Source organism: Notamacropus eugenii, chromosome 2, assembly GCF_028372415.1.
Source record: "Notamacropus eugenii isolate mMacEug1 chromosome 2, mMacEug1.pri_v2, whole genome shotgun sequence".
Taxonomy (NCBI): Eukaryota; Metazoa; Chordata; class Mammalia; order Diprotodontia; family Macropodidae; genus Notamacropus; species Notamacropus eugenii.
Genome location: NC_092873.1, coordinates 4773275 through 4800868, shown reverse-complemented (window position 1 = coordinate 4800868; position 27594 = coordinate 4773275). Strand labels below are relative to the sequence as shown.

Sequence of the window (27594 nt, the reverse complement as noted above, 5' to 3'; positions counted from 1 at the left end):
TCCACACTGGGAATTTCTATACCAACAAAAAATGAGCATTGGACCAGAAAACAAAAATATCAAGCCTGCTGAAAGGAGGGTTTTTTGAGATTCATGTCAACTCTAAGACCTTTTCCCTGCTAAAATCTGAAAAACGTAATTATAGCTACAAATAAAATATCAAGATGTTTAAGTTTTGCTTAAAGTGAGATCAGTATGTTTTCTCCCCCCACTTTCTGGAAGGGGAATAAGAACTGGCATCTACATAGTGCTTTAAGATCAGTAAAGTGACTTCTTCACAACTCTGTGGGGGTATATACTGCAAGCATTTGTTTCTTCATTTTACAAATTAGGGAACTGAGGCTCAGAGAGGTTAAATGACTTGCCCAGGCTTGCTGCTAGTGACTGTCAGAGGCAAGATCTGAACCTTGGTCTCTCCTGATAGTAAGTCCAACACTCTTTGTAAAAGATCAAGCTTCTTCATTGATCTGGGGAATCACAGAGTCTCAGGAGTCTATGAAATAGGGGTGAGGGAATGGGGGTCAGGAGAGGTTTACTTGGCTGATCTGGAAAGGGGAGACAAGTGGTGGGGGGTACTTGCCAGAGGGCATCTCATTGGCTTTAGATGGGACTTGGCTCTGTATCTTGCTTTTGGGGTGATTTGTCTGAGTGCCCACTGTATGAGTCCTTAGTCCAGATGTATAGTCAGGAGCCTCACCCACTAAGGAGGAAGGAGGAATGTGTGTGTGTGTGTGTGTGTGTGTGTGTGTGTGTGTGTGTGTGTGTGTGTGTCTGTGAGAGAGAGAGAGAGAGACAGACGACAGACAGACAGACAGACACAGAGACACAGAAAGACAATCCCTTTCTATCTCTTTCTCCCTCCCACAGCCTTTCTCCAAGACTTAGCTGTCATTAATTGGGCTGGGGCGGCCTCTAGCGGTCATAGGCTGAAACAGCCTAGTCCATTAACCTACTGATGGAAAGACACCACTTTTGTGTCAGAACTAGGACAGACCTCAAAGATCACCTGGTTCTAACTCTCCCATTTTACAGATGAAGAAACTGAGGCTTACAAGTATGAAGTCATTTGCTCAAGGTGCCGCATCTAGGTAGTGGCAGAACTGGGAGGGCCCTTGGGACGCAAGAGTCAATACCAGTCTGGACATCTATGATTTTGAGGAAGCACAGTGGTGCAGTAAATAGAATGTTGAACCTGGAGTCAAGAAAACTGGAATTCCAATCCAGCCCCAGGCACTTAGTAGTTGTGTGACCCTGGGGAAGTCATTTAATATCTGTCTACTTCAGTTTCTGCATTTGTAAATAATGGTAATAATAGTACCTATTTCCAAGGGTTGTTGTGAGAATAAAATGAGATGTTTGTAAAGTGCTTTGCAAACCTTAAGGCTCTATTTACAGGCTAGCGAGTATCAGCATTGTCATCATCTTTCTGTCACCAGCATCATCTTTCGGTCCTAGCTCTCATTTTATGTTTATATTTCATGAAGAAACAGACTTAGAGATATGAAGCAACTTGTTCAAGGTCACACTACTAGTTGGTGGCAGAGCTGGGTCTCTTGTCTAGTTTTTTTCACTATAATAAGCTGACCACTCTCTAGGGCAAGGGATGAAGTGACTTTCTTAAGGTCACAGATTAAACGGGGATAAAGAGTGTTGAAGCTCAGTTATGGGACCAGCAGTATTCAAGAGGATGACTAAGGGTGAGAGTAAAGAGTTAGGGGTATAAACTACTTGGGATAAGAGGAAGGAAGATGAACTAATCCCAGAAGATTAGGATTCCTCAAGGATTTATGCAAGACTTCCTGGTCACTCAGACCTAGTCACCAAGGGAGGTGTAGGGTAGGGGGAGAGAGAAATCATGACTTAATGACTCAGTAGATAGGCGATGTGGGTTGTGAACCCTAGCAAAGCACCCAAAATCAGAAGACTAGATATTCTAATTAAAAAGTCATTTAGTAATTTGTAAAAGCTTTGGGAGAGGCTGGCTACCCTATACCTTCATCCTCCTCCCCTCCCCCATACCTAGTATGGAGATTAGAATGCCACTAGATTGGAATCTGAACAATAGGTCTCAGTTTGAAACTACCAGCCAATAATGGTTTTACTGTGTCATGTTGTAGACCACAGATTAAAACTGTGCCCAGATCTAGGTTGTCAATTAAAGTTTTCTGTCTGACTTTCTGGATAAAGGGCAATATCCTGCAAGGGGGTGAGGGGGTGTGGTCTGGGCTGGACTCCACCTGACAGGACTGAAAGATTACCAGTGTTTCCCCCAACATGTTGCACCATTTAGCCCTAAGGATAATAATGGTATAGAGAGGCTCCTGGGTATTTCTGTTCTCATATATGATTGATTGCCCGGTGTATTAAGCAATTGTCATTGTCCTTGATGGTGTCATTTCTTCTCAGATTTCATCATGCCCCTAAAAGGAATGCTCCAGTACAGAAGAGTCTCAATAACCATCTCCTAGGTCTCCTGTGGGCATTGGGCAGGAGTTATGAGGTTTGATTCTAGGATTCTGGCCCCAAGAATGCCATGAGAACTTTCACAGCTAGAAGCAAATGGACACTTGCAACTAATGGAAAATGAGTCCTTCCTGTGCCAGCCTCTTCCACATGATACAGTACCTAAGCAGAAATCAGTGAGAGCCCAGCCCAGGGAGCAATCCAGCATTTGTCCAGTGGTTTAAGGAGAAATCTACCCTTTCAGAGTCTTCCTAGGGGCTACATACTTGCTCACCTGTGGACATTATACCCAGAGGTGTAACAGTGCTAATGGTTTGCCTAATGCACTCAGATGATGCACCCAACCCAGTGCAGATGGACCACCCAACCCAATAAAATGTAATTCAGGGAACCCAATGTGGTATCACTTGTGAAGTTCCCTTGTCCCAATAACACAGAAAATCAGGCTAGAAGAAAAAAAACTTATCTGAATCCTGTAGGTGACATTTTTTAAAATTAGGAATCATCATCATTTCTTATTTTCCACACATCAAAGGGACAGCAACAGGTGAAACTGAACTCGTCACATCATATGCACTACGCACACATAGAGAAAGTTAATTAAATGGAGTCTTTTATGTCTCTGCTAGGCTACATGGAAAACTCAGGGATTTCCTGTTTCCCAACAAAGAAACCAGAGCAGGGAGATAGGCTTAGCTGTGGTCCTCTGCTAGCCTTAGTTCCAGTGCTTAAGGATGATAAACCTTTTGACTTTGTTTCAGGAGGGCCTGGAACCATTCCACTACCTTTTAGAAGACATTCATGTTTATAAGAAACTCTCATCTTATTTCTCCGACAAGAAATCCAATACAACCCCTTTCATTTCCCAAGGGAAGTAACATCCAAAATATACCATTTACATCGTTTTTCTAACTCCTAAGACAGTGACAATTTCACTTACTTATTTTTCCAAACGGGACAACCAAAACATCCCACTTCCTTTTTTCCTCACTTCGAAAATGATCTAATATTTTTGTCCCTGCTCCCATCATGCCAAGCTACCCTCACAAGGTGATGAGGGTGGAGGAAGGGGGGAAGGAGCAGGGAGATGATTCATCAATACAAAATCACTCTAAAATGTCTACTAAACTTTCCCTGTACTTGACACCAGAAGACGCAGGAAAGCTTTTTCTTACTGTCAGTATTTCTTTTCACCCAAAGCCTAGTTTCTATAAGATCATCTTATTTTCATGATTAGGCCTTTATACTTGGCTCTTCTTAGTCAACTTCTCAGGTCATTCCAAAAAAAGATTAAGTGGTATTGCTTTGACTGACCCCTGTAGACCTCACATGCCCTGGGGATCCAAGGAAGGAGGGGAATCCTCCTTCAATTTGGGGGAAAAGTGGGCTAGAAATTAAGGTGCACAGAGATCCATAAAGGACAGGTCACTTATAATGATCAGTCCTCACATTCTGGGGGTGCATCCTCCTCGGAGCTTGTAGCACCCCATGTGCTGAACAGGCACAATAATATTCAGTGATGCAGACACTAAGATTCAGGCTAAGAACTCATTTCAGTTAAGGAGTGTAAACAAAAGTAGCAAAACACACTCTACAATCAACTGTTTTAAGTCAGAATAAATTTTTTCTTTAGTATCCCAACCTAGATACATGCTTAAGAGATTTTAGAATGAATCAACCACCCCTCATTTTAAATATAAAGAAACGGAGGTTCAAGTGATTTGGCCAAGGTCATGCAGGTAGTTATTTTTAGAATCAGAAACTGAAACCACATCCTCTGATCACCAATCCAAGTCTTCTTCCACCGTAGCATGCTATCTTATGGTTAATTCTTCTGTTTCAGGAGGCAGCATGGAATGGGAGTAGGGAGGAATGGGATTGGAATCACGAGACCCAGGCAGTAATTCCAAGTAGATATTTAAATCTTTGTGAGACAATGGGCCAAGTCATAACCTCTGTAGGCCTTAATTTTCTCCTCGGTACAATTAGAACAGACAGATGAGATTGCTATCTAAGGTTCCTTCCAGTTCTAACATTCTATGGAAGGTGTAATCTCATTCATTCCAAATTTAATGTTGAAACGCACACACACACACACACACACACACACACACACACACACACACACACACACACACACACACCCTTAAGTCCTTAAAAAAAGACAAAAGTTCTCTTCTTCTACAGGTCTTCGCATTTTGTGTGTGTGTGTGTGTGTGTGTGTGTGGCTAGGTTGTACAATCCTTGAAGGAAGCAGATAATCTCTTATAGCATACATAAGGCATGACATTGATTCATTAAACATTACCAGCACTGCTATGCTAAATACTTGAAAAGATACAGACTTCCACCCTGAAGAGCTCATGGTCTAGCACAAGAACACCTACCATCCTACTTGCTGAGTAGCATTTCTCCATGGTCATCTTCCTGCCTCTTCTGTTTTGCAATTAATTTCTTTGTCTTTCTAAGACCCCTTTGTCTGGTCCAAACTCTGCCTCTTATCTACAATACATCCAAGATCTCTTTTATCCAGAGGCCATTGTAGACTTCCTTTCTGGTGATCTCTGCTGGATTTGCTCAGAATCAGCGAGTTCAAAATTGATTACCACCCATTAAGAATTTGTAGTCATTTTCTTCTTCATTGATGAGAAAAGCTTTTTACACACACACACACACACACACACACACACACACACACAACCTGTGGATATTGAGTGCCAGTGATGGTAACAAATGATTCCCTAATAGAAAATGGGAAAACAGTAAACAGGAAATTCAATTAATGGACCAAACTCAAAAGTTCATAGTTTGATTCCCTTTCCCCACAAGAGGAACATAAAGGACTACTTTTCTACCCTTTTCCCCCTACATATAACTTCCCACTCTAATCAGGTCAATGTTCATATTGCCCTGTGGACACATCAAGAGTATTCTCATTTCATGACTCTATATTAAAGGTTTTCCTCTGCCTACCCAAGGCCTGCTTATCCTTGAAGGTTAAACTGAAGTGTCACCTCCTTCAAGAAGTCTTCCCTGACCACAGAAGAATTCACTGATTTTCATTCTCTCAGCTCCTGTAGATGAGTTTCCATCTGATCAAGAAGACAATTGCATCCTCTTTTCTCCTCCTCTGATTGCATTTCCATAACTACTTGTAAAATGCATTGTAAACTCCTTGGGCACCAATGGACAAATTCACTGCAAACTTGGAAGTCTTACGGCTTTATCTATATCCCTCAAGTGCTCAGTAGAGTTGGTAATTCATTCATTTTTGGACATGTTAGCCCTTGGCAGGAAGAAGCCTCTCTCTATCCCCCTACCACTTTTAGTTTAAATGAATAGCTGACCTAGTTTTAACTTCTGTACCAAAACTGAACCAGATAAAAGGAGCACTGGCTTTGGAATCAGAGAACCTGGTCTCAAACCTGGTTCTGTAACACATTACTCAAGTGACTTTAGACAAGTCACTTTTCTTTTCTCATTCCTATTTCCTCATTTGTAAAAGGAGCGGGTTAGCTGTTCTGTCACGTCTGACTCTTCATGACCCCATTTGGGGTTCCCTTGGCAGAAATATTGGAGTGATTTGCCATTTCCTTCTCCAGCTCCTTTTAAAAATAAGGAAACTGGGGCAAACAGGGTGAAGTGACTTGCCCAGGGTCATACAACTAGTGTTTGAAGTCATATTTGACCTCGGGTTTTCCTGACTCCAGGCCCAAGGCTCTATTCACTGTACCACCTAGCTGCCTGAACACATTAGACTAGATTGCTTGAAAGTTCCTTCCAGCTCTAAATTCCATTCTAAAATCCCATCTTTCAAGAGTTAAACTATTTGGTCTGTTTTCAAAATCACATTTCAGATTTGATGCATCCACATGACACTAGAAATACTTTTCTTTAAGTCCATCCTAGCAATATAGTTCTGTTTCTTAGTCTATGTAATTAAAGTCTATAGGAGAGTCAAGGAATTTCACAGAATTTCCAAGCTGGGAGGGACCTCAGAAGCCATCTTTTCCAACAAGAATTTTCTTAGCAGATAACTGATAAGTAGGTATATCCAGCTTTTTGTTCAAAGACTTCCAATGTGTATTGGGGGACAAGGACACGGGCAGGAGATGGGGGGAGAGGAGGAAGAAACCATCCTTATATCATTTTCAGTCCTATTGAGAATTTGTGATGATTCAGACATTGTATAGTGGCATCTCATAGACAATTTTAAGTAAATGGCACACACCAAGACTTTTTTGCAACATAAAACCTGCATATTTCATCCATTCTAATTAATCAATTAAACAATCTACACTATATACCACCCTCAGAAGTAATACAAGGATTTCTTTCCCAATATTCCACAGCTCAGATTTCTTCACTAATCTAGCAGGATTTACCCTCCCCTCCAAGCCTGTCCTTACTTAATTTGTTAATTGGAGTTTCAAGTGTTTCAGAATCACATCCTCTGACATTCCCCACCTTGTAACAGAAAATGCCTTTCCCTTGTCCTGTGACCCAATCCATAAATATGGTAACCAAGGAGTTCCAGAAACTTTTCCATCTGAATAATACACCATCTATCCCATATTAAAATCTCAATTGTATCATTCATAAGTATAGTCAATCACTTAAATAAAAGGTCGGGTTATATGCTATGCATATATACATATATATGTGCATATATATGTATGCTTAATATCTGTAAGCAAGAGACACTAAATTAAGAAACTAAAAATGTGTTGTTCCATCACTCCAGTGAGTAGTCAGAAGACTTGGAAGTCCTTTCCTGAAGGAGGCCAAAAGGTGCCTGTAGCTTTCCCCTTTGTTTCCTAGCAATGATGAACTGTTCTTTGATCCAGGTCATAACCAAGGTTCTTGGCAGCTCCAAATCCTAAGGTTCTAATACACTGTCAACAGGTTGAGTTGAGAAGTTGCACAATCACCTATATCCTCTTAATTAACCCAAGATATGTAATTATGCATTCATAACTTGGGTCTCCTTCTATCTCACGGGAACAAGCGAATAAGAGGAAACTGGAATGGAGTAAGTGAAAGGGTCATGAAAAGGGTCTTGGATATCTGGATTGCCTGTAGCTCCCCATGATTTGTTAATTTAGTGATGTGGTGAAGAAAACTACGTGAGAAAGCACTCAGAGTCAGGGTGACCCACTGAGACAAGCTTTTGCTTCTGGTTCCTGAGCACTATAGTGCATGGTACTACACTCAGAAGGAATGGACTTGTCAAGTGACATACTTCTAAGTGTCTCCAGCTTGTCTTAAATAAATAAAGGTCATCAAGAGGATGAGAGAGTGAGAATTGTAGTGCGAAAGCCACACAGGCTTCTCTTCCATGCAATGATTGCTACACTACAGATGAGAGGAGAAGAAAAGGGAGAAGCTACATCTGCTCGGCCTCGGCATGGGCTGGGACCCTGTTCTGGCTGGGAGATGAAATCCAATGGAGGTCACGGATGGACCTTACTGTCCACTGCATGAGCTCCTGCAGCACCTTCAAGCCCCACAGTTTTTTTCCCAAGAAGGTTTGGGGACCACCACCATCTGGCACCCTATCAGTCTCTTGAGATGGGGCCTGGTGTCCCAGCAGCGCCATCAGCTCCTCTATCTCATAAGCAAAGGCAGCCACTTGGAGCAGGACCCTTTGGATGTTCTGGTGGAAATCTCTTTCTGTGGGGGTGAATTGTACCCTCTGGTCCTCCAGGACCTCAGTTAGGAGTGTATGGAAGGTCCGATATGCTTGGAGATTTTCTTGCAGTCTTTCTGCTTCTGTCAGCTCACTCCACCGGTCAGTGCTGGCTGTCGGTACACCATCCACAGAATCCAGGTCAACATTCTTGTTCAGGCCCTGATGTTCAACCTGGGCAAGGGTAGGAAGGAAATATAAGAAAGCAATAAATCTTCTAAACTCAGTTATAGGTACACCCTTCAACCCAAAAAGAAAAAAAAAAGTATGTCTTGATATAGATACCATTTGGGATTGAAATTAAAAGGAGAAAGTACTCTATCTAGAAAGTTAGAGCCTATCCCTGTGCTCACGCAGGTGGTGCCAGGATGCCTCCAGGAATGGAGGCTAAACTAGAACTCCTCTTCCCCTCAGAGATGATGAGGGGAATGGGAAAATCCCTAAAGTCATAGAGAACATGTCATCTGAGTTGTTTTCACAAGGATTCTTCCTACTTAGGAACCTGCACAGCCTCTCAGGGATGTAGGATGCTCAGCTTTTCATTTAATCTAGGAAGTCCTTTCTACAGTTTAATACTTGTTTGTTTTTTGGGGGCAGGAGCAGGAAGGGGAGACAGATGTTAGGCTTTTGTGTGCTAAGTTCAAGAACAAACAAGAGAAAGATGTATACTATCATAATTTGGGAGGGTCTGATTTGCTAACCTTTTCTAATTTCATGCAGCCGTTTTCCCAAATTAAGAAAAATCACTCCTAACCCTCATTCTGCACATAAAAAGCATTTAAAAATACATCTGAGAAAAAATGAACTTTAAAAACAACAAAATTAAATTTGGACAGTGTATGCCACACCCTGCTGTTTTATATAAAGCGCCTTCACATCAATTCACAATTAAGTTGGAAGAGGCATTCATATCACCACACCTATAGCTAGCTCCCAGGCTATTTCTCACTGGGTAAGTCTCCTAAACAACTCTAAATTTATGGTGGAAATGGGGGAAAAGGGGAGAGAGGGGACAGCATGACACAGTGGAAAAAGCAATAGATTTGAAGTCATAGAATCAGGGTTCAACCCCCCAACTTTGCCACTGTGTGACCTTCTGACAAGTCTCTGCAACTCTGGCCTTATTGTAAAATGATAAGTTTCATGTAAATGTTTAAGGTCCCTTTCAAGTAGGAAATCTATAATCCTACCAAATAAAGATTTTAGGCAAATTAAATCTCCTGTGAGGTTTTCAATCCCCCACAGCTGCCTAGGTGTATATCCCCAGGAGGATAAAAGGGAGAAATATTGTCCCCCTCACCTGCACATTCTCAGAGATCTAGGCGTTAACATAAGAGGGTGGAAAAGGGCATTAAAAAGGAGGACAGGAGAGGAATAACCCTTTAAGAAGTCGAAGCCAGAGAGGCATCCTCATTAACATCTCTTACCTCAGAGCATTGGCAATCTCCGTCTCTGCCTATTAATCACCTCAACAATCCCTCCCCCCATCCCAAATTAGACTTGAACAAACCCTAGATACCAAGACTCCTAGATAAACTAATACTTTGAAACCATGGTTTGTAATATTTTCTGATGTTCAGTTCGGTTTTTTATTAACTTGCAGTGACCATGTTTTTCCTAATTGGATTTAGTAGTGTTTTTGAGCTCCCAGTAACTGCGGTGAGAACCCGAGACAACCGTAGCTGGTATGCAAAGAAGCAATTCATTTCCATTGGATACTTACATAAGACTCTAGGAGGGAATTCAAGTCTGAACGGATCTTCCTTGCTAACCAGATAGAACGGGTGCAGAGGTTCCGGTGGTGGGGGGTTAGTGGGGTGTGCTCTGTGAAAGCCATTCCTCTTAGCAGCAGTCTCCAGAAAACAGTAACTGAGTTTAGGAATGACAGCTACCTGAGCTGTGTCTGCAGCTCCAATAACCATAGTCTTCTCAGCTTCTCTGAGTGGTTGTGCAGCCCCTGCTCCTCCTCCCCCTCTTTCCCCCAATCATACACACAAAAACAACAGATACAGAAAAAGTCCCTCTGGTTCTGAAGTGGCAGCACATTCCTAGATACAGATTTTAGTCCCTACAGAATTAACAAAGGGCACTTTTTACCCCATCAGCCTTTTCCCCTGCCTTCATTTGCTGTTTCTCTCTCCCAGCACACTGCATGGCTTACTGTTTTCCTGTTGCTGTTCTCCCTTTGCACTTAGCAACAGTCGCTGGATCACTGGAATCCTCTAAGGAAACTCCCGCCTGATGTAATTTATTTTATATACACAGATAGTTGATTTCACCAGAGGACTGTAGTTTTTCCAGCCTCATTTTTTTCCTTCTACATTCCCCATTTAAAGAAATTAAGTTTTGTTTTGAAATGTGCCATTTCAAAGCATACACCTCCTGAGTTTTTAGAGTTATCTTTAAAACCTAAGATTTAAATCCACTCTCAATGCAAATGAATGACAAAATGAGTGTGAATCTCTACCGTCTGTGACCTTCACTCTAGCTTCTAAAGCATAAGGATCCTCTCACCACTAAGACAGCTGCTGAAATGAGGAACAGCAGCCTTGTTATTAAAAGTATTTCCTCTAGGTCTTTAGTGTTATCAGGAAGATAATGTGAATTAAGAATCACATGTGCATGTATGTGCATTTCTTGGCACTGGACACTAGTCAGTTAAGGAAGATAAAGTTTAAAGTTTGGTTTCCAAATGAAATTTCGTGGCACCCACTCCAGTTCTAACCTTGCTTGGCATCACGCCAAAAGGATCAGTACAAAATTGGCCAAATTCACAAGGACAAGCCCTCAACAGTTGGTCAGCAGCATCTGTTTCTCCTCATTGGCAAAGGAGATCAATTTTAGCTAAGGTCTAACACAGATGCAGGGGGATGAGGATGCGATGGTAGTTTTAACAGATAGCTCTGCCTGTGCTTGAGGCTTAGATGCTCAAATATGACAGAAGAAATGCTCCCTACAAGGGGACCCCATCCTCACCCTTGCCCCTGGTAGAAAGAAGTTTGACTGTTCAAGGGATTTCCTGTAGCACTGAGCTGTCAGTAACTGTTGTCAACAACCACAAACCAAGATTCCAGTCTAAAGCAAAGATTTAACAGTGGCTTCCACCCCCACACCCACCTGAACATTACTTATTTCTGTCAAGTTATTGCCTTCCAATTTGACAACATAACCTTTTACCCTGGGATCACTTGCAACCCCATGCAACCAAGGAAGACAAGTTGCTTCCATGAAGACTTTTATTTTTCTTCTTTGTACATTTATTTTCATTTTTACCTAGATTAAGAGAAAACAACAGCAGTTGAAAAGCAGAGTATCCCTTTTATTATAATTTTTTTACATAACTTTTCCAACCTAGGTTCAGTTAAGTACCTGTCTCTCCCATTCAATTAAGAAGGGTCCTGCATATTTCAACAGGAAAAAAGAGAGGTCTTTGAGAAATAAAACATTTCAAATTGATCCATTACTTCTTTTTCCTTGAAAACTACATCTGGGAGGAGGGAGAGGACAAAGAGGGAGAAGGGGAAAGATGGTTCATCAAACGCCATAGTCAGAGCCAATTGTGTCCCTTCTAGTCTTTGCCCCATGCAGGTACGGAACTGGTACAGGTACTTCCACATGGAAGCTGCTTCACACCCGAAAAGCCCAGTTCCTCATGGCCAGTCAACACATCCAAACCTCTATCTGAACCTCGTTTTAAGATGGTATCTCAATCATGTGGAAAATGATTACAAGATGTCTCTCTTAACAAGGAGAAAACAACTAACTCCCTGCTCGACTTGCAGCCTCATGTCAACCACAGTGGTACAGTGATTTTGAGGTACAGTGCAATGTGACAAGTGTCCATTCAAGAGGAGAACACAGAGTTAAAATAGACACAATTTAAATATAACAGGATTGGACTGTTTCTGGGCCAGGGGTAGGAGATGTGCATGTAAGGCTCCTCGGAAGTGCACTTAAGTCAACTTTAAGGAAAGGAGGGATGGAGAAGAAAACATAAAGGAGAAGGATGCAAGATATTAGTTTACTTAAAAAGAGAGGAGGAAATCAACTCCCAATTCCATATCATGTTCTTTTCCCCAAATGTTCCCAAAAAGGAAAAATAAAATAAAGTCCATGAAAAATACAGTGTTTACTGCAAACTACTACAATAATTTAATTGAAGCAAACTGCATGCATGCAAGTGGTGGCAGAGAAAAGGACAAGGAATGAGAGGAGGAAGTTTCTAAGTGTTAGAACTAGTCAGTTGGTGGGGGTGGGAGGGGAATGTGATATAGCTCTCTCCCTTTCCTCAGACAAGCTATGTGTGGAGTTTGCTTCTTGTGGGGTGGTAGTATCTGTGAGGACACTAACCACTACAACTTATATATATCGGATAAGAAAAGGGCTAAACAGATGAGAGGAGGAATGGATGCTAGCTGGTGTAGCCAATATAGACTGACGGGGCCCGTCATGTAGGTGGCCCCATGTGATCAGGTTTCAAGGCCTTTTCAAGCGTTCCCAGCATACCAAGTCAACTGCCACCCCCTAGCGCTTGAAGAGAAACATATTCCCCATCAGATCCCATTCCTGTCCCCTTTTTACTTTCTACCCCCACAGCCAAGGGCTGGCAGATCTAAGAAACAATGGGGCATTTGAGACTTTGTCCACTGTGGGAGCTCTACTCCCCATTCTCCTGGCAGGCCTGCACTGGAACAAGCAGTAAAGTCAAGCTTCTTTCAAAGATGGCATTTTGGTTCCACCCTTTTCTTCAAGGGGGTGGGGGTGGGGAAGGTAGGAGAGAAGGGAGAAGAAAAAAAGAGAAAAATTAAGATAGAAAATTGATAACCTTTGTATTTTTAGTGTTCATGAAAAACAGCTGTTCCTCACCTTTTCCAACGAGCCTTCTCTTCTCATTTCTCATAAGGGATAGAGCAAGCCTTCATGCCCTAACACTTGGGCTCTACAATTAAGCCTTTCTCAAGGACAACCATTGTCTTTATGCTCTAAAAATGAGACTGGCTAAAGTTATACTGGACGCTATTCCATAAAGCAGCATACCCCTGGATAGTACTTAGGATACACAATTTTGTTAGAAGAGACAATGGAGAACCCCCCCCCACCCCCTCCTCAGATTCCAGTTGAAAACGACAGGTAACAAGTTGACTGTATCCCTACATCTGTTGTAGCGTCACTTTCAAAGAAAGGGCAAAACCATCAGAAAGCAACAGAACTGGGTACTTTTTTATGTAATCAAACCATAAGATGCCACGCTTTGCCCCCTCAAGCGGCAGTGTCTTAATAGAGGGCACTGGAATGCAGCAGACAATGACAAAGCAATGATTAGTATAGCAAAAGATGGGAATCAATGACCTAAGAAGGTCTAAGGGGAAAAAGACAGACTTAGAAGAGAAATTCTTGTTTCTGCACTTCATACCCTGAAACAGCCCTTCTCTCTCTCAAAAAAACCACTATCGCTCATTCATTGCTCTAGAAATCCAAAGAGGGCACTAATTTTCATCAAGTCTTTCACCCTTCCCTGAAAAGATTTTTCAAATGATCACTAGGCTATCATAGTGATTCTTAGTGCTGAGGACCAGCTCTTCTTAGAGGCCACTAGAAAATTATGATTTGGGGGGCTGGATATATATCTCATACCTTACAGTCTTGCCTCCAAAAGTACCTATAGTGGGAAGGATCCCATATCAGAATACTTCACTTTCCTAGCCCCACAAAAAAATAATAACAACAACAAAAAAATCAGACTTTTTGTCAATAAATAAGGAATCAAAAACACATATGTTCAAAGTGCAAATTTCTGTCATCAGTCTGGGACTCTTGTGTCTCTCCAACATAGAGCTCTGTTTTCCAGTCAGAGAATGTATAGAGGGCAGCCCCCTCCCTCTCCAAAAAACCTGCTGCCAAGCAAGTGAGCACCACTGAGAACCATATGGAGGTGTTGGGAAGAAAGGGGAGGGAGGTGGAGGTCCCCATGAAGCCTTTCTTTCAAAAGCTCAGTGGGAAATGAAAGGAGATGGGGATAAAGGATGTGGGCTGTTGGACAGCTCACCCTGAGGAGGAGCCCTAAAGTGCCAAGGTAAGCTCCAAATCCAGGGGAATACAACAATGTGAGGCTGAGTGCTGCAAAAGAGAAGAAAGAAGAATGAGAGGGCTACAGTAGAGGAGGAGATAAAATTGAGAGGACAGGAATCTGTTAAAAGAGTAAGAAGCCAAGCACATCAAAATGACAGTCTAGGAAAGGAAAGAGGGGAAGAGGTCTGCCAAAGGTCAGGAAGTCTGTCTGGCTTGAATTGGACGTGAGGATTTCCCTCACTTTGCTCTGAGTTTCTTCTGTTTCTCACTGGTGAAAGCAGCATTACTTTCATAAAGGGGCCGATGGTGGAAGGATGGAGGGAAAGGGGGTGTGCTATGTTCCACACTGGGAGGAGCAGGCCCTTCAGTTACTTTTACTAGTATTTAAATCTGTTTTAACTGTAATTTTTTTCCTTTTTTTTTTTCCTTTTTTTAAATACAAAGTCTGAATTGTTCCAATGTCCCCTACGGTCCAGCAGAATCTGAATCTTCAATCAGAACCTCTGTTGTGGCCCCAAGAATCTCCGTGTTCATGACCAGCCCTTCTGTGCCTCCACTGCTGCCACTTCCCACAAAGATCTTTCCATCTGCCATCAGGCTAACCCGCTCTGCCCCGCTGCAGAATGCCTTGGGCATCCCTTCCGAATCTAACAGGAGGCACTCTGCAGGGGCTGAGTTCCCCAAGGGCTCTGGAAGAAGGGGAAGGCCCTGGGCATCAGTGGGTTGCCCCAGGGACTCTGGGTTAGTGCCCAGGATATCTGTGCTGGTGATCAGGGCTCCAGCATTGGCAGCCAGAGCTTCAGCAATCAGCACCTCTGGGTGGCTTTTTGCTTTGTGGGCCACCACACTGTCCTTCTTCTCAAACTTCTTGCCACAAATATTGCAAGAAAACTGATAGAAGGAATCTGCATCATGCTTCTTCATGTGCCAGTTGAGGGAAGCCTTCTGCCTACAGGTGAATCCACAGATCTCACACCTAAGCAGAGAAGCATGAGAACCAGTAAGTAAAAAACAGAAGAGAAAAGAAAAATATTGGTGCTCACACATTGAAGGGGTGATCAACAACTGAGTTCTCAAGTGAAAAAGGAGTTTGAAGAAGGAAAATGAATTTGACTTGTGGTCTAGTCCTCTACTTCTGAGGAATGAAACAAAACAGACAAAGGATGATGAAGAATTAATCCATCAGCCAAGAAAATGCCCACCCTTCAAATGGGCAGTGTCAATATGACTGCACTGTGACATATTTACAAAGAAGGATCTGGGCCACATGAGTACTGGCTTGTCTGAGCATGGGGCTGGCATCTCTTACTCAGAATTGTATTCACTTACTGTAACGGTTTCTCGCCAGTGTGGATCATCCGGTGAACTGCCAAGTTATGGGAGCTCTTGAAGGCCCGAGCACAGTATTCACAAATATAATCTCTTTGATCTGAAAGGTAAAAAAGGGTGTTGAGCTTGCTACTTCACATTTGGAGTAAGAATGCTAATTTCTTTCACTATTTTTTTCTTTCTTACTCTTCAACATTTTCTTACCAAGTCCCACTTCAATGCTTCACTATGTTATAACACTGACTCTAGATTTTCAAAGGTTATGTCAAGAGAATGTAAGTGCTGTTAGGTCCTATCAAAACAGAATGAATAGCTTAAAGTATAGAACAGCGATTTGTTATCCAAAAAACAGCTCAGATAAATTCAGAAAGCTCATTCCCTTAAATACAGCCACAACAACTCAATGTATACTGAAAGCCATGAAGGCACTAAAGCTGGGACTTGGAATCCATACCAATAAAATCATGTTTTTTTGAGGTTTGCATTACTCGATATGAAAGAGAATGTCACTCTTAAAGCAACTATCGAGAAAAGGTCCATCTGAAGTAAAATCCATGAGAAAGTATTACAAGCTAAAACAAACTGTCATCCAATAAATTTTACTCCATCACATGGTTGCAAAAAATTGGAATTTTAGTCTCAATACTACCACTAGGGTTGTGGACACGTAGGTGACAGAGTGGAGAGAGGGTTAGACTTGGGTGTCAGGAAGGATCTGAACTCAAAACATGGACTCAGGAATTTGCTCTCTGTGTGACTCTGGACAGGTCATTTAACCATGTTTGGCCTGAAGTTCCTTTTCTGTAAAATGGAGACAATAAAAGCACCTATCTACCAAGGTAGTTCTGAAGATAAAATGAGATATTATTTGAAAAGTGCTCAAAGCTCTACATAAATGCTATCATTATTATTAACTACTATTAATTCTAATCTTAGAATTATTTATGTCCCCAAGAATGCTGTCCCTATTCTAGGATCTTTTTCTTACAATTGTAATACTTCACAACAAAATTAGAAACCTACATACAAAAAACTTTGAAGCACCTTGGTGGGATGCAGTTCCATGCATCCAAGAGGAAAAGAAGTGTCGGTTTGGGGTTTTGGAGTTAGTCAGAATGTGCATTTTTAATGGCTCAGACTTCACCTGGCACTGAATTTACAACCAACATCTTCTCCCTATCCTCTCTCCTCCTAGAGAGCCTCATTATGTCTTTGATGACAAGCTGTGGAACACGTCTTCACAATTTCTGGCTGTCTCCCCACAGCCTACCAGGAATCAGGCAGGGTTCCTTAGGGACAAGTATCACACATGGGTGAATGAGTACCAGGTTTTGAACTTTGCAGTCAGAGCAAGAGTAACACGTGTCACACTTTTGTGTCTCCCTCAAACTTATCTACTAAATTTTTTTTTAAGGGGGAAACCTGAATCAGTCAATTATCACTCAAATGAATTACAAATTCCTTTCAAAATGTCTTCCAACAGAAGAGGAGGCCCTTTCCCAAATTCACACTTCTCTAAGTACACTAAGACATCCCTGATCTGTAATATTCATTATTTGCTAAAGTCACTTGCTTACAGACAAAGTAAATTTCCATTAAAATGTTTTAGGGAAAAAACCTAATTGGGTTAAACAAATGTAGTAAATTTTGAGCACACTAGATTATTATTCTAATTCATTCAAAAAATCATTAATCTTTCCTCCTGCATGTAGCCTCACTCATCCTGTTCCATGAGCTTCAATCCCTCATTCCCAACTAACTGTTAGACAACTCCAAGTAGATGATGTGCCACAAACCTCACCTCACCACCGCTGTAATTCAAACCTCCATTCTTTTAAACCTAGACTAATGAAATGGCTTTGCCATTGGCCTCCCTGTCTCAGGTCTGTCCATCTGTCTCTCCTCTCCAGGATGTCCATTCCTCAGCTGCCAAAGTGACTTTCCAAAGTGAAAGCAGATCTCACAATGGTACTCCCTTAATCAATTCCAGTGACTTCCTATTGTCTCCAGGACCAAATATAAATTCTTAACTTGACAGCCTCATCATAGAGCAACTACTTCCTTTAACAAAAAGACAAATTGGTCATTTTTTTTCTGCACCCCCAATACCCCATCTCACAATCTCTGTGTTTTTATGGTCTCTTATATCCTGAAGCCTGGGATGCACTTCTGCCTCATCTCAATCCCATTTTCAGGTTATACATTAAGATTCTACTCTGATCTCTCCAACCACACGTACTCTCTCCTTCCCTAATGACAGGTTTTATTTATTCTCTTTCTATTTCTTCTTCATATACTGGCATGGTTTGCCATTTCATTCTCTAGATGAGTTAAATGAGGAAAGTGAGGTAAACAGGGTGAAGTGATTTGTCCAGGGTCAAACAGCTAGTAAGATGAGTCCTCCTGACTTCAAGTTGGGCACTCTAGCCACTTGGCTGCCCCCACCTCTTTGACTATAGGAATCTTTCATTCCGGGTGAACTTTGGCACTTAGCAAGTATTTAATAAAGGCTTCTGGACTGATACTCAGATAGGTATACTAAGAAGACCAAATCAAATCTTCAATTCCCTTAAGTTTTAAGATTTTGTGCTTTTAAGGGTGAGAGGAGGAACATACTCCAAGTTTGTATGCTGATTTCATTATTCTATTTTTAACAAAGGTTAATGGACTGGTGCCAGTCATATTTTAAAAAATAAGATCACACCAATAAGCTGGTATGGGAACATGGGGACTTAAGACTGTAGGCTGTTTTACTTGGAATATTGTTTCCACCAGTGCCTAACACAATGCTGTGCATATAGTAGCTGCTTAATAGTTGGGTTCATCCATAAAAATAAAGGCTTTTAAAGAAGGATAATTCAGGATTTATCAGGTAGTGCTCAGTAATTACATTAAATATTATGACCATATTTTAGCCTAAATAAGTCAATCAATTTTCTGCTTTCTTCACCAGTGTGAAGAAAATTTTAATTGCAAGATGCTGTCCTGTTACCTGTGTGATGTTTGGCATGTCGCAGCAGCTGCTTCTGGAGCCTAAAGAGTCGTCCACAGGAAGGATGAGGACATACATATTTCTTCTTCAGCATATGCTGGTATTTAATGTGGTGCTAAAGAAGGTGATAGGAAATACAATGTGATGAAAATGAAGAAATTTTTCTTTGAATGAAAACAAAAGAGTAGATAATATTTTTTTATATGTGCCATGCAACAAGAAATTAGAGGAATTAAATCACAAGAAGGCCAGTGCAGGCATGTCCAAAAAACATTTTTAGTTTCAATGTCAACTTGACTAGAAAATTCATGTAGTCAAGTCACTCTCAGAATAATTTTATCAAGAAGGTGATTCCAAAGAGTGCAGAGTTAGTTACTTGGGGAAAAAGCTGCTCCATAAAAAATCTGAGTTTTCTTAGTCATGCATGGCTGTGACACAACTCTAATGATAGTTATAATCAAGCCTGACAAAATGAAATCACCGATGAAGCACAGGAAGAAACTTCCCTGGATCTAACTGAAGATGAACTTGAACCCTACTACTTTACTTACTTGCAGGTATCGAGGGTGAGCAAGAACAGTCCCACAGCCTTCCATCTCACAACGAACATACTGGATTGGAGGTTTCTTCCTGTTATGAGAATAAGAAAAAAAAAAAAAAAGAATGGTGCCATCAAGAGATGAAAAGTTGGGACATGTTTGTAAATAGTATCTACACAATTCTTAATAGAGATAACAGAAAGTTCCCAAATTATTAGTGGGACTTGTACAATAAGTTGAACTAGGAACCCAAATGAGCTAAACAAAGAGTTCATGAAAATATTAACCTTAGTTAATATTAGTGATTTATAAGGTTCCTGTTAAACTGCTTTATAATAAGGAAGGATATAAAAAACTGGGGTTTAAATTATTCACCTCCTTTTGGGTAACCGGGGGCTTTTGTCATCTTTTCGTCTCCTTCCTCTCCTGAAATCAGAGACAAACAGAATGATTTTCAATGTATTCCAGAATAAAACTGAAAAAGTATTCTCATAGGATCAAGGGAGTTTAAAGACATATAATCAAGAGTAAAAGACATGTGAGACATGCTAGGTAACACATATGCAGCAAGAAAAACAACTCACAAATCAAATGATCTGCACAAAATATTGAAATATTTAGTAATGTTGGAAAGGGTGGTGGTGGTTTTTCCCCTTAAAGGCTTCATCCTAACCCTACTATAAGAAAGTTCTATTTCTAGTAGTAGTTAACAACTCAATTTTCCTCAATAAAAGATGCATTTTAAGAATAGCTCTCATTAAAACAAAACAGGCAAATTTTACTATTTCACCAGACCCAAGTCCCAGGGCTCAGTGTCCCTTTGCTCACAAAAGCATAGGATTGCTAGTCTTTTAGGAATTGCATTTTTATACATACATTTCTTCAGAAGAGAAACTGGTCAATCTATTAGGATGAAGGGAATGGGAGTGATACAGAGGAAGAAAAATGGACAAAAGTTTTGTAACAGAACTGTCAAAACAAAACAAAAACAGGCTTCTTTGGGAGGCAATGAGTTCACCATCACTTAAAATTAACTGGATTTATGTTTCAGGTGGGGCAGGATAAGATGCATGCTAAGACCCTCACAAAATTAAGATACTAGAATACTATTATTTCAAACATACAAATTAAGTTATATTCTTATCCCATTAGATATTTCACACAAGCATATCACCCTACCCATGAAAGGCTTACAGAAAAGAGTAATTTGTCAATACTTCAGTGAGCTATGATTTTGTGGGTGTGGGTATGGCTTACACTGGTTGAAAAAGACAAAATGACAGCAGTGGATAAAAAATTCATTACCTACCTAGCACCAAGCCGTTGGTAATACCAAATTGAGTTAAAAAAGCAAAATGCACAGAACTGAAGTACTAGTAACTTCAGACGACACTTAGTTCTATCAAAATTGTGACCATAGCTCACACTTTAACATGAAAATTTTTCCTTTTGGGAATACAGTCCCAGCTTGTTCAAATCATAGCCTACTTGGCATTCAATACCAAAAATTCTCACTTATTCTTTCTTTGTAGTAAGAGTCATTAGGCATTTCTGTGTTACTTACAGATCATGGGGCTACTTTAGAATACTGAGAGCTACCAATATGTAGTATCATAGCTTTTTAAATATAGGACAACTGACTGTGTTCACTGTACAATAGACAGATTCCATGAATGCAGATCCTTATCCATTATTCACAAAATATACTAAATTTACAACTGAAACACTTAGTACAAGACCCCCAACTTCCCCCTGGCCTTTTTGTAGTTTCACTGTATATTTTATGTTATTTTAAAATTAATGGCATGAAAAGGTGAAATGCTTTCCCTTCTTGAGTTCCTAATAATAAAAGCAGCTCGTGTTGCAGTGCTCAGAGCACTGGGCCTGGAATAAGGAAGACCCAAGTTCAAATCTTACCTCAGGCATTTACTAGCTGTGTGACCCTGGGTAAGTCACTTAACCTGTCTGCCTTGGTTTCCTCAAAACCATAAAATGGCACCTACCTCCCAGGGTTCTTGTGATGACTAAATGAGAGAATATTTGTAAAGTGCTTAGCAAAGGTGCCTGGCACACTGGAGGGCCTTGTTTTTCTTCCTTCTTTCCTAATGGAAAGTGCCAATTTTCACACTACAATACCACACTGATGCTCACATAGACCGTCAGAGACAGAGGGACCTGAGCTCATCTAGTCCAATTTCACCCAAGTTAATGGCTGAGCAGAAGAGCATGGTCAAGCTCCCGGTTAACGACTTGTGCCACTTTTCCATATGCCACCCTAGCTTGCTGATTTCTTCCTTCAGATATGGAAAGCACCAATATCCTATTATGATATGCTTTTACCACCTTCTAGGAAAAACTTTACAACTCATCAAGATAAAAGTCTTTACAGAGATAAAAGTAATAGTTCTAATTCTAGAGGGGGAAGGATTGGAAACACCCTACCAACCCACTGAGGAAAAAATGAGAAACAGTAACCCAACTCTGATAAGAATAGCATATTCCTGTCAAAGGCCACGCCAGCTACTGGAAACTCCATCCTACTGGTAGGAAGGTTGTAAATTAAGGTCACCCATTGACCTAAAAGATATTCTTTTGAGTAGTCACCAAAGTCATAAGTAAAAAAAAATCGTAGAGCATACATTTCAATTTTCACCCCCAATTTCAGGCTCATATATTTTAAAAACCCACAGGAAGAAGAAATTCCCCCAAGGCTTCAAGATTCCAGTAATGTTACATCTCTACTTATTATCTCCTACTCACTTCCTAGGAGGCTCCTCATCTTCCCTACTTTCATTCTCTTCTTCTTTGACCTCCACCTCCACTTCCACTTTAATTTCTTTCTTTTCTTTCTCTTCTTTCACCTTCCCTGATTTTCTCCGTGGCTTTGGGGCTTCCCTGAACACAAATACAGGACAGTAAGGGACCATGTAAGGGACCGTCTCTAGGCAGGGGATGAGGCCAAGTTCAGATACTACAAGGAAATAAGGTCTTCCTCTAAATTCTGGGAGTTCTGTGTCACCTCCTTCCTTTCCTCCCAACCTCCTATGTCTTCTGTCCAATATGCTCAGTAGGTGCCACAACAACCATTTTACAGACTTGCCATTTAAACCAGGCACAGGGAAAATGCTTTGCAAACCTAAAAGTGTTACACAGATGTGGGTTATTATGATTTTTCTACCATCTTAGTTATTATGAAGGTTGCACTTGGCACTACTCTGAGACATCCTCAACACAGACAAATCTCACTAAATAAAGTAGTGAAGGAATCATAATTTTGCTAAGTGCTGAGGCAGGTCACAACATTTGATTAGGTAGCAAAGGTGTGGACAATGCAAAGGGGAATCAGGCTTATTTCTGAAACAATTTGAATGAAAGACAAGAGTGGGAAAGGGGTAAAAGAAGAGAAAATGGATATGTAAACAAACAAGTGCGTGTGCATTCATTTGAGACTGAATATATGCCCAGACACTGAACCAACATAGTAATAGACAATTAAAAGCATGCAACATATCAGACAAGGCTTCCCAATTATTTTACATTAAAAAAAGTAACCGAACAACACTATAGTTCAAATGGAACAGGAAGCATGCCTTTCTAAGTGGGGTTTGTAGGTCTCATCTCTTGGGTCATCTTTGAAGGGTATCTCCTCTTCGCTGATCAACATCTCCTCTTCCTCTTCCTCCTCATCACTACTAAAAGGAGAAAGTCAAACAAAAGAGGTGATGGAAATTCTACAGCTGTATTTAATTTCTGATCTCTTAAAGGTCACCATTCAACAAGCCAGGCTTCCAATTCTGGTAATCTAGACAAAGTGAAATCTAGTCAGCTGTTTTCTTCAAAGCCTTACTTTTGAGATGAAATTAGAAAAAAGCAAAAAAGTATGTGATATGTATGTGTATGTATGTTTTATACATGTATGCACGAAATTATAGTTTAAAGTCTCTTGCAAAACTAAAATGCTTGAACCCAAAAAGGAAGTTTCAGGAACTGATGAACTCTCCTCTAACTTAAAAATGAGTATCTCAAAAATTTATGGAAAAAAATAGTTGAGAATGTGGGTATAGTATCCCACTCCCCTAAAGATTAAATTCCCTTTCTCTCCAATGATTCCCAAGCACTTCAGAATTGACTCTTTATTGTGTTGAATGTTGAAGTGAAAACTCTTACGAACAATAAGCAATAAGCTTTAAAAAAAAAAAAAAAAAAAGGAACTGTTTTGAGAAGTCTGAGATACCCCGTTTATATTATTAAAAACTTTCTAGGGTTATTTAACATCAGTTTTGGAAACTGCTGCTTGTAATGGTTAATTTAAATGGGAAGATCTTTCATATTCATTAATAGGCCCATATGACCTGCCTGAGTCACATGGAGCCTGTGGTGGGAGGAGTTTGCTGAGTAGGTGGAACAGGAAGAGGGGGAGCTATTGCAGAGCTGAGAAGAAATCAGAGCACAGTCAGAATGGAAGGAGGCAGGTAGTAAGCCTGTAGTTGGCTGTAAGAGAAGGGCATTTTGTTTAAGAGAGCCTGCTTGTGATTTGTTTAATGGACCCGATTTGTGGGAAGACAAGCAGGGGGAAAGTGTGGGGATAATGTTGTTCTCTGCATTGTTATTGTGTATAGATTTTTGTTACTATGATGGATTTGGCTTTCTGGTGTCTGAATAAACATTTTGGTTTTGTCTTCCATGTGGAGAGTCTGGGGTAGTTTGTGATTCAGAATTGTGGCAGGATGTTTATGGCCACATGGGTGCTGTGAATACTGGATTGGTGCTACACTACTATATTTGAATGTATCTATCCTCTAAATAAAATGGAAGAAAGGCTAAATCTGTTAAAAAACAAAACAAAACAAAAACAAATGACGACCCCCCACCCCATTAATCTCCTTGCATAAAGAAGTTGCATGACTGTTTTAAGAAAGCCTCAAGAATGGGCTTTAAAAATATCAAAATAAAATTTTTCAACGTAGGGAGTCGCTATTCCAGAAAACAAATAGGATTATGGGATCTTAACAGATTTAGTCCAAACTTTTTGCTGGTAGATGAAGAAAATGAAGCTTTAGATATCATTTATCAATTAGCAAGTGCAAAAATGGAGAAAAACAAAATCTAAATTAACATTTAATTCTCACTGACAGCTAAACATCCTTTCAAATGGAAAATAAACATCTGAATTATTTAATATGAATATATTCAATGGTCTCAAATAAAATAAAAGTACATCTAGGGAGTTTCCTACCTTACTCCACCAGGAGACTGATGTTCTTCTGTGATCTCTGGAGAAAAAAAAATGTACATATTATTAGTTCTGTCTAAGCTGACAAAAGAACCATAAAGTATCATTTCAAAAAAGCAAGCTCCTCTTTTCCCAAGTTAAGCTACTTTAGCCAAAATTATCTGACAATTAGTTCTTCTCCAACCACTTCCCACTTTCACTATACCGTATTCAAGCTGTTCTGTATTGGGTTCTGATTTGCAGATCAGCTGCAAGGAGCCAGTCTTGGATCTTGAACTTCTTGTGTTCTCTGTATCACACTGGCGTGAGGCAGCGGTCCTGCTGCTGCTGCGCCAGCCCCGGCTGGGCCGAGGAGTAGCAATGGGAACTTCCTGTGTAAGGGGAGAGTTGTCTTCTTCCTCCTTCTCTTCCTTGGGATCTGAGATAAAAAAGGACACACAATGTACTTTTGTGAGTTAACAGTTACATGAAACTTAGCCTTGATGTCTGATGCCATTTTTATATCCAATAAAGGCAGGATAAAAATTAGATATTACGCTTTTAAAAAAAGATTATCATTTTAGCCATCATCTGGTCTGCTAAAAAGATGCTATACTATGAGAGGAATGAAAAGAATTAGGTATAACTCAAATTATTTCATTCTAACTTTTTCTGTATTATCAAGAATAGAAGGAACCAATAATTAAGTGGTGATCATAGGAAGATCACAAATGCAAAAGACTTAAAATTATCAATGAAAAACAGGACAGGAATTCATTTTTCTCTTTCAACAGCTCAATGATCTTAAAGCCTATCTAGCATATTTGCAGGCACTTAATAAAGGCTTATTTAACAAATGATGTGCCCACCACAGCATTCCATTAAAATCTACATAAAGCCATAAAGTATAGTTTTAACTTTGCTGCATGTATCCTATGAGGTCCTAACAGTCTATCTCCAGGCTTTAAGTCCCAGTCAAAATTCTACCTTATACTGGAAGCCTTTCCCAATCCCTCTTAATTCTAGTACCTTCCCTCTTTTGATTATTTTCTATTCTACAATCTATTTGATTATCCGTAGACAGCTATTTCTCTTACCTGATTAAGAACTCTTGAAGAGCAGGACAGACTTCTGCTTTTCTTTGTATGCCCAGAACTTAGCACAGTTCTAGTATGTGCCTAATGCATGCTTTACTGAAGGGGAAAAAAGTCTCTGCCAAAGTCCCACCTTAGGCAAGAAACTTTTCCTAATATTCCTTAATCTTAGTACCTTCCCTCTCAGACTACCCCCAATTTATCCTCTGTGTGTGTATGTACGTATGTCTGTATGTACGTATGTATGTGTGCTTGTACCCATTGCTTTGCATGATTTTGCCACCATCATACTGTATCTTTTGCCTTTTTCTTTCTATCCCCTGCATTTATCAGCAGAGTGCCAGGCACACTGGAGATATTTAATATTTGTTGACTTGCCTTTATTTGGGTGTAGCTCCAAATCACTTTCTAAATATTGGCTACACTAACAAAGTATCTGCACGCCTGTTTTCCAGTATTTTTGACTACTTTTGTCATAATGGAGATTCTTTTTCATACTGACTATGCCTTCAACTATTTCCTCTGAAATCTTGAAATTGTGAAGCTGATTTTAAATACATTTAAGTATCCATATTTTGGTATTTCATTTTAAATGCATTCCTATGCATGTTTCTCTTCTCTCATTAGAAGTAGGTCTTTGTTGCTAAAACAGAGATTCGAGGCCATCTTAGTTACAATGCTCATTTTCTCCCCTGTTTCACAGAACACCCCTACTCTTTTCCTCCTCTGCTCCACTTCTATCTCTCATGAAGGGGCCCTTCTCCTTGCCAATACCAAGCTTTCATTTGTTTGCTTGACGCATCTATTATTTCCTCTCTTCAACTTCCTTATCCACTGGTTTCTTTTCTTCATGCCAAGGTCTCTCTCAATCTTAGAAGACCTTAACTTGATACTGCAATCATCTTGTATGTCTCATGGTCATACTTTTTAAAAGAATGAGCTACCATGAGTCCACCATTTCTGGGCTCACCTTCCATTTATTCCTCAACCCCTTACAACTTGAATTCTGACTATATCACTCATGAAAAAATAATAATCGCAGTTGCTAAATGTGATGGGTCTCTTTCTCCCCCTCAATTCTCATTCTTTGGCCTTTCTATAGAGCTGTTGATACTGTTAACAGAAAGAGGGTGACACTGACACCCTTCTCTCTGCTTCTGAATATTCTCCTAAGTTTGTATGATACTACTCTTTTCTGCTTCTCCTAGATCATTTCTTCTCAATGTCATTTACTGCATCATCATCATCTCTCTTCCAACCATTACATGTTGGCTAGGATAGTCTAAGTGGATCCCTAGGGCATTCCTAAGGATCTGTCCTGGGTATTTTCTTTCACTCCATAACCTCTACTCCTGAATTCATCAAGTCAATTGAGTTCAATTGTTTCCAAAACATATATATCTAATCTTAATCTTTCTCTAGAACAATCTCCTGACTCCATTACTGTCTGTGGCGTGGCCACTCCCCCCACCACTACCAGAATCCAGGGCCTCATTCTTTCTTGCTTCAACTCTTATAGCAGCTTATTTAGTTTTTGCTTCTAATCTGGCCTCTCTCTAGTCTCTCCCTCCACACAATTTTCCAATTACTCCTAAAACACCTGTCTAACCTTGTTAATCTTCTGCTCACAAGCTTCAGTGGTTCAGTAATGCCTAGGATTCTGGCATCTACCTTCTTCTACATTCGGGCTCCCAATCTACCTTTACAGAGTTACTGTTGTAGTAGCTGTTTCTTGCTCTTGATTCCTGATTTCTGCATCTTTGCATATGGCATGACTGGAATGTATTCTTTATCCTTATCTCTCAAATTCCTTAACTTTCCTTCAAGGCTAAGCTCAGACATACAACATACAAGTTGATTTACCTAATAGGAAGTGTTTACTCTCTCCCCTCAAATAATCCTGTATTTTCATATCCCCGTACATATACCACTTAGTAAAATGTATTTCAATTAGTGGTGAATATTCATTCACCTAGCCTCCCATGTTCATAAATTTGGGGTTCTCGTTCATGCATTGTTCTCTATCCAGGAACCACCAGGACCTATCAATTCTATTTTTAAAATACCCTCCCCCTCAATTCCTACTGCTATTACTCTAAGATATGTTTTCCAGCTTGACCTAGTGCTCTATTTGCCACAACAACTTTTCTTATACATAAACCGAGCCACCATCACTCAACTCAAAAATCTTCAGGAGCTTCAACTAT

The 27594-nt window shown here is 40.3% G+C and overlaps 2 protein-coding genes across 2 annotated transcripts in view; both read right to left on the bottom strand.

Moving 5' to 3' along the window:
* Window positions 1–6611: 6611 nt before the first annotated feature.
* On the bottom strand, window positions 6612–10115 carry CNTF (ciliary neurotrophic factor). The gene is made up of 2 exons (XM_072638697.1): window positions 9876–10115; window positions 6612–8326 (listed from the first exon to the last, which is right to left on the bottom strand). The coding sequence occupies exons 1-2, from the start codon at window positions 9987–9989 to the stop codon at window positions 7850–7852; spliced, it is 591 nt and encodes a 196-aa protein (XP_072494798.1). The 5' UTR covers window positions 9990–10115; the 3' UTR covers window positions 6612–7849.
* A 1335-nt stretch (window positions 10116–11450) lies between these two features.
* Window positions 11451–27594, bottom strand: part of ZFP91 (ZFP91 zinc finger protein, atypical E3 ubiquitin ligase) — a 31875-nt gene continuing 15731 nt past the window's right edge. Inside the window, exons 3-11 of the mRNA XM_072638694.1 lie at window positions 24520–24732; window positions 24318–24354; window positions 22672–22773; window positions 21842–21976; window positions 19457–19507; window positions 19094–19172; window positions 18543–18657; window positions 15551–15650; window positions 11451–15197 (exon numbers count right to left, since the gene is read on the bottom strand). Coding sequence (XP_072494795.1) covers window positions 14687–15197; window positions 15551–15650; window positions 18543–18657; window positions 19094–19172; window positions 19457–19507; window positions 21842–21976; window positions 22672–22773; window positions 24318–24354; window positions 24520–24732 — 1343 coding nt within the window. The 3' untranslated portion in view covers window positions 11451–14686. The remainder of the gene's footprint in view (window positions 15198–15550; window positions 15651–18542; window positions 18658–19093; window positions 19173–19456; window positions 19508–21841; window positions 21977–22671; window positions 22774–24317; window positions 24355–24519; window positions 24733–27594) is intronic.

Excerpts from the sequence above, each read along its gene's own strand:
- CNTF (XM_072638697.1), bottom strand. The coding sequence starts at position 9,989 with ATGGCTTTCACAGAGCACACCCCACTAACCCCCCACCACCGGAACCTC. Across the intron at positions 8,327-9,875 it reads ATTCCCTCCTAGAGTCTTAT|GTTGAACATCAGGGCCTGAA; the intron begins GTAAGTATCCAA and ends ACCCTTGCCCAG.